The 7,500-nt window shown below is 41.2% G+C and overlaps 1 protein-coding gene across 2 annotated transcripts in view; it reads right to left on the bottom strand.

The window, feature by feature from the left end:
• KCNQ2 (potassium voltage-gated channel subfamily Q member 2) overlaps positions 1-7,500 on the bottom strand; it is a 942,433-nt gene that overhangs the window by 589 nt on the left and 934,344 nt on the right. For both annotated transcript variants that reach the window (XM_044090450.1, XM_044090449.1), the window contains exons 16-17: positions 5,582-5,705; positions 1-1,330 (exon numbers count right to left, since the gene is read on the bottom strand). The exon at positions 1-1,330 is cut by the window's left edge and continues 589 nt beyond it. In XM_044090450.1, coding sequence (XP_043946385.1) covers positions 590-1,330; positions 5,582-5,705 — 865 coding nt within the window. In that variant the 3' untranslated portion in view covers positions 1-589. The remainder of the gene's footprint in view (positions 1,331-5,581; positions 5,706-7,500) is intronic.

Genomic DNA, 7,500 nt, shown 5'->3' with positions numbered 1-7,500 from the left:
AGAAAAACATAAATTCCTTTAAAAAGTGCTGGACTTCCAGTAAGGCAAGATATCCCACACAAATGGGATGGAGGTGGTTGTCTTAACAACATATAAACTGAAAGAAGGTATGTATCATTCAGTTTTGCCATCAAAAAGGGTGCCTGTTGAAATGTAGAAAGCCAATGAGCTTTGAATCATAGCACAAATGACATCAGATATGCATGCATGTATATCACTTTTGAATTGAAATGTTTTCTGGTGCTTTGTTACATACAAAAAGTGCTTGACTTGCTTAGATGGATCTTTTTAACTCTTCTGTAGATAAAACCAAATTGAAATATCTAAGAAATCAGTTAGAAAAGTACAATATCTGAGGAACAAGACCTGTCCGACTTAGATATGTTTCTACATACAGGAGGAAGCAACAGACCAAGTCTTCCTCCCCTACTTGTAATTATGGCCGTTCACTGTAGAAAATGTATTTCTAATGGTCGAGCAAGTTTCTTTCTCTGCTGATGTCTACAGCTCTACTTGAAATTGTAGCAGCAGCTGGAGAAAAGCCCTCCTTTGTTTAGCATGATACAGTGTCAGTGATATTTTTGTCTCCTTATTTAGAGGTGGACCACCCCATGTCACCATAAGGTCCATCACCTGTAGCAGATCTGGGAGGAGGTCCACAAGGAGTACAAAGATCAGAGTCAGTGTCAGACTCGCCTTCAGCAATATAGGGACGTACTTTAGCACATGGTGCCACTCCAGGGTAGCAGGTATTGTTGAGGACTTCTAGGTTCTCTTTGGACTGGGAGATGCTGAATCCACTGAAGGAACGCTCCAGTTCTTCATGGTCCACAGATGGAATAGAGATTGACATGTCACTGTCTCGAAGAACAGCATCATGGTGCTTTCCAGAAACATCATCATTTCTGAGGTATTCTAGGCCTTGCCTACTACCAGTATTGTACGGCATTGAAGAGCGTTCATGTGATGGTGGAGGTGGAATTCTGACAAACGTTGAAAGATCTTCAACTGGGGAGTTTCCATGGCTGTGCCGGTGAAATGTATTCCCTTGTTGTTGCCATGATGTAGATGGTGGACAGGTGCTTGTTGGTGCCAATGTGACAGGTGGGGCAGAATAATTTTTCTGTCCTATAGAGCTGGTTGATCTAATTATCTTAGTAATAGAGCCATTTTTGCTGACTGTTTCTCTGCAGTCTTCTGGACTATGATATGGTGGTGCAGGGTCTGGTTCCTTTGACCCAAAGTAAGCCTCAGTTTCTGTGGGTGGGATACCCATTCTTTGCATATAGATGTTTACAAGAAAATCAAGTTTCTTCTCCATAGAATGAACCTGTGGAATTGTGCATAACATTGAGATTACTGTCAGCAGAACATAGATAATTAACAAAGCTAAATTACATTACTCATTCAACAGTTCTTATTTAAATTATTTGCCCACACTTTTGAAAACAATACTTCAGAACTTTTCACAGCATTATTCCTCACATCACTTAATATACACTGACAAAGTATTTCTTGTCAGAGATGGCACATCTGGCCAAGATTTTTTTAAAAGCAACAAGTCATGTGTGCATAGCTCATATACTGAAAACATGGCAAAAGTATTGAAAATATAGCAACAATGTGTGTCTATTATTCACAGATTATGACACTGGTTAGTAACTGTACTACCTCATATTTCTCTGGCAGCTTTTCAGCATAGCTGTGCTCTTACCTCACAAAGTGTAATGAAAACCTATGCCTGAAAATTGATTTTCTGGATTTCATTTATTGCATCAACAGCTAAGTTGCCAAATCCCATTTGGTAGTATAAGGAAGAAGACAACCAATCACAACTAATATTTCTTTCCCAAAGGCTTGGTGGTTACATAGTTATACTAGCTGTAGATGATATCAGTAGCACAGTCAGGAAGCAGAAACTACAGCCCCTACACATGACCGGAGGTCCTCATTACCAGTAGCATGGTCAGGAAGCAGTAACTATAGCCCCTACCGAGGACTGGATGTCTTCCTTACCAGTAGGACAGCCAGTAATCAGTAACTACAGACCTTAACCATGACTGGAGGTCCACATTACCAGTAGCACAGTCAGGAATCAGTAACTACAACTGCTACGCATGACTGGAGGTCTCCATACCAGAAGGACAGTCAGGAAGCAGTAAATACATCCCCTACACATGACTGGGCATCCTCCTTAAACGTAGCACAGTCGGGAAGCAGTGACTACACCCCTACCCATGACTTGAGGCCACCTTACCAGCAGCACAGTGACGAAGCAGTAACTATACCTTCTACCCAGGATTGGAGGTCCTTCTTACCAGTAACACAGTCAAGAAACAGTAACTACAGGCACTACCCATGACGGACGTCCTCCTTACCAGTACCACAGTCAGGAAGCAGTAAATACATCCCCTACCCATGACTGGATGACCTCCAAACAAGTAGCACAGTCAAGAAGCAGTAACTACAGTGTCTACCCATGATTGGAGGTCCTCCTTACCACCAGCACACCAAGGAAGCAATAACTACAGCCCCCACCCATGATTGGAGGTCCTTCTTACCAGTAGCATAGTCAAGAAACAATAATCACACCCCTATACATGACTGGACATCCTCCTTATCAGTAGCACAATCAGGAAGCAGTAACTACAGCCGCTACCAGTGACTGACGTCCTCCTTACCAGTACCACAGTCAGGAAGCAGTAAATACATCCCCTACCCATGACTGGACATCCTCCTTATCAGCAGCACAGTCAGGAAGCAGTAACAATAGCCCCTACCCATGACTGGAAATCCTCCTTACCAGTAACATGGTCAGGAAGTAGTAACTACAGCCCCTACCCATGACTGGGAGTCCTCCTTACCAGTACCACAGTCAGGAAGCAGTAAATACATCCCATATCCATGACTGGACATCCTCCTTATCAGCAGCACAGTCAGGAAGCAGTAAGTACAGTCCCTACCCATGACTGGATGTCCTCCTTACCAGTATGACAGTCAGAAAGCAGTTACTATATCCCTTACCCATGACTGGAGGTCCTCTTTACCAGTAGCATGGTCAGAAAGCAATAACTACAGCCCCTACCCATGACTGGATGTCCTCCTTACCAGTACAACAGTCAGAAAGCAGTAACTACATCCCCTACCCATGACTGGAGGTCCTTCTTACCAGTACGACAGTAAGAAAGCAGTAACTACAGCCGCTACTCATGACTGCAGGTTCTCCTTACCAGCAGCACAGTCAGGAAACAGTAACTACAGCCCCCACCCATGACTGCAGGTTCTCCTTACCAGTACTACAGTCAGGAAACAATAACTACAGCCCATACCCATGACAGGAGGTCCTCTTTACCAGCAGCACAGTCAGGAAGCAGTAACTACAGCCCCTGGCCATGACTGGAGGTCTTCCTTAATAGTAGCACAGTCAGGAAACAGTAACTACAGCCCATACCCATGACAGGAGGTCCTCCTTACCAGCAGCACAGTCAGGAAGCATTAACTACAGCCCCTGGCCATGACTGGAGGTCTTCCTTAATAGTAGCACAGTCAGGAAACAGTAACTACAGCCCATACCCATGACAGGAGGTCCTCCTTACCAGCAGCATAGTCAGAAAGCAGTAACTACAGCCCCTGACCATGGCTATAGGTCTTTGCAACCATTAGCACAGTCAGAAAGCAGTAACTACAGCCCTTACCCATGACTGGAGGTCCTCCTTACCAGCAGTACAGTCAGGAAGCAGTACCTACAGCCCCTACCCATGACTGGACATCCTCCTTACCAGTACATCAGTCAGAAAGCAGTAACTACAGCCCCTGGCCATGACTGGAGGTCCTCCTTACCAGCAGCACAGTCAGAAGCAGTAACTACAGCCCCTGGTCATGACTGCAAGTTCTCCTTACCAGTAGCACAGTCACTGTATCCTTTCAAGTTTTTTTCAGGTTGCTTGTTGGAAGCTACAGAATAAAGCACTGCCTTCAACAATTGGTCAAATCAGTGAGGTGCAACATGCTACGGGTGCTCTAGAGAAATTAAACATGCCCTTTAGAATTAATGGAGGAAGAAGATGCTTGAAATTACATTCCTATAAAGCGTCTATATTACGTGATCAAAGCTTTAGTTAGTCGAGTAACTAAAGCTTGATCACTAAATATCAAAAGCGCAAAATCGCCAACGGCAGTTTCCACACAGGGAAACAATGCCAAAAAAAGCAAAAACATTAAACACAAATTGCCCCCCACAACCCCAGATGTGGGGTGCTGTGCCCCCACACCCCCCTAACTAAATATACCAATGCCAAGATCGCTCTACATTGTAGAAAGGGCAAAATCCGTGTAATGACCAAATTGTTTCCCTGTGTGGAAACTAACGTTCGCGGTTTTGCGTTTTCGACATTTAGTAATGGAGCTTTAGTTACTAGACTAAAGTTTCGATCACGTCATATAGACATATAGACCCTCTGATAAATATTTTTTTGGCCTTGTAAATGGAAATGCATATCTGTGATAATTATAAAACTGCAGCTCTAGCAAAATGGTATTCAAAAGCAATATGACAGTTTTCTAATGCATTATTCAACCAGCTCAAAACCCACTGAGCCCACAAAATCACTTTCAGCAAAACATAGTTAAAAGATTTAAATTATCAATAAATAATGGAACTATAAAAGAGATCGCTTTGTAATTTAAAATCGTCCATGTTTCTTTGAAAATCTACCTGTAAATGCAAGAGACAGTTTAGCACTTAAGTCAAAACCAACCTGAAAAGCTTAATGGATTGTTGGAGCCACATTTTTTGTCCTGCTACTTGCTGATCGTGAAGCCCCATTAGATCAGACATCAGGCTGTCCAAACGGGCAGGAGGTATTATCTTGGCAATCATAACAGTTCTTTGTGCTTTTGCTGGCATCCAGGGCTAAGTCTGTCCCTGATGGTGACATGACCACTTTCATCACCACAAGGGCTACCTCTGTCCTGCCTTCAATGCATGCATTCTCTCCAACATGCACTGACAAAGGCTGCCAACACCAGCATGGGCAGTCAAAGCCCATGTATTCCCTGCACCAACTTCCTATATTGTGATAAGCTTCTGCTCTTAAGCTGAGGTTCTATCATTAGAGAATCTGCACATCACATGTGAGAACCACTGCACCCTGTCCCAAGGGTGGGCATTACCATCCTCATTGCTTGTGCCATCAAATTCCTCAAATGCTAGTCAAGCTTGGCTTGCTTGGATTGTAGTCAGGACTTCATCCCTCTATGCTATCAGTGCAGGCTAACAAGTCACCTTGTTTCAGCACTGAACAGGTCTACACTGGTGATAAGGCCAAACACAGCTACCAGAGTATGAAATTATCACTTCAAGTTTATGTATGGTAGCACTCATTTATGGAGATATCTTTACATTAAGAATACCAAGGCCATGACACTGGTAATCTTTCACTGCTGCTACAGCTGCATGACCACTGAATATATTATAAAGTATTTAAAAGAAACATTGAGACAACAACCTGCTTAGATTTGGAATAACATGATCCACTACAAAGGCAATTCCATAAGCATAGTTGTAAAGTTTTGTACATACTTGTTTTTCGACCTTTCCAAGACGGCCCATCATGCTTGGATCTTCTGGAAGTTCTCCTTCTGCTGGTTGCTTGGCTCTGTCTTTATCTGTTATGGTTGTTCCCCTCCCAACAATCTGGTCGACTCTGCTGGCAACAAACAAAAAAAAAAAAAGACTCATAAAGTCGTCACCTAGTCCTTTGCGTAGGAAGTCTGGTTGGTGCTGTTTACCATTTCCCATTCACCGGCAACAAAATAGTTGTCACTTCCCCAAGCCATGTAACCTCAAAAGTAACAGGGTGATGGAAATTTCTTTAGAGTGGGATAAGGCGGAAGGTTTCAGCCATGATTCTTAGTATATGAGAAAATATGAGAAGGAGGGTGCATGTTTGGTACTGAACTCATCTGTTGGGCCTCCATTTTCACTTAATAACAGGGCTCATTCTGCAGAATAACACTATTTCCTCATGGCTCACTCCCAAGAAACTTGGCTAGTGTCAGTTTCGACCAGAATAACCATCACTGGCAATGAATTGATTAGAAAATACTGTAGCAGTTCTCTTACTCCTTGGCATAATGTGGTTTTACTGTACTTTTGTGTTTAATTTACTGAAATTGCTTGAAATTATTCACCATAAAATATGGTGATGATGAAAATGTCATTGAATATTAGCTACATACATTCTACCTCAGTTTAGAAGTCAGTTATCAAAAAACATCAATCTACAAAACTGTACATTAAACTTTTTAAGAGGGTTTCACATTAATATAATTATATAATAATAATAATAATACAAATAATAACAGTATAAGTTAACAGATCACTTAATCAAAGGGAGTCTTTAAGGAAGTTACATGATCTGACAAAAATTATTCTGTGACTTTTGCAAACTTGAAAAAAAATCCTCTTGTGCAGTTTTGTGATTCTGCAGAATTCAGTGGGCTGTCCAGAATTCTGGAGAATTCAGTCAGTAAAAATAGAATATTCTTGCACCACCCTTACTGCGAATTTGTTTAATAACACAATTTGATATAGTGTTAATATAGTGTTCACAAAAGTGAAATGTCAGCATAGGGCCTATACACTGTGCACACCTGCAATCATTTCTTTGTGTACAGATATTTCTCCCTTATTTAAGTTGATGTGACCAGTAGGTTGAAATATTTAAGTCTGGCATGTGAAGGGGGGCTTGCACCTCCCACATGAGGAGCACTATTAATGTGGTTTATTTATGTGCACTATTTTATGACTTCAATGTTTTGTGGCTCACATTTTGTTAATTCTGTGGACATTCCGGCTATTTACCTTTTTGCTGTTTGCAGTTTTTGTAATTCAAGCTTAATTTAATATATATATATATATATATATATATATATATATATATATATATATATATATATATACACACAGTGCAATGAAAAAGTATTTGCCCCCTTCCTGATTTCTTATTTTTTTGCATGTTTGTCACACTTAAATGTTTCAGATCATCAAACAAATGTAAATCTTAGACAAAGATAACCCAAGTAAAAACAAAATGCAATTTTTAAGTGATGATTTTATTTATTAAGGAAAAAAAGCTATCCAAACCTACATGGCCCTATGTGAAAAGGTAATTGCCCCCTAAACCTAATAACTGGTTGTGCCACCCTTAGCAGCAACAACTGCAATCAAGTGTTTGCGATAAATGCCAATGAGTCTTTCACATCACTTTTGAGGAATTTTGTCCCACTCTTCTTTGCAGAATTGTTTTAATTCAGCCATATTGGAGGGTTTCTGAGCATGAACTGCATTTTTAAGGTCATGCCACAGCATCTCAATTGGATTCAAGTTCAGATTTTGACTTGACCACTCCAAAACCTTCATTTTGTTTTTTTTAAGCCATTCAGAGGTGGACTTGCTGGTTTGTTTTGGATCATTGTCCTGCTGTAGAACCCAAGTGC

This window comes from Protopterus annectens, chromosome 12.part0 (genome assembly GCF_019279795.1).
Source record: "Protopterus annectens isolate FY-2018-M chromosome 12.part0, PAN1.0, whole genome shotgun sequence".
Lineage (NCBI taxonomy): Eukaryota > Metazoa > Chordata > Ceratodontiformes > Protopteridae > Protopterus > Protopterus annectens.
The sequence above is the reverse complement of the archived record's forward strand: the minus strand, read 5'-3'. Positions and strand labels throughout refer to the sequence as shown.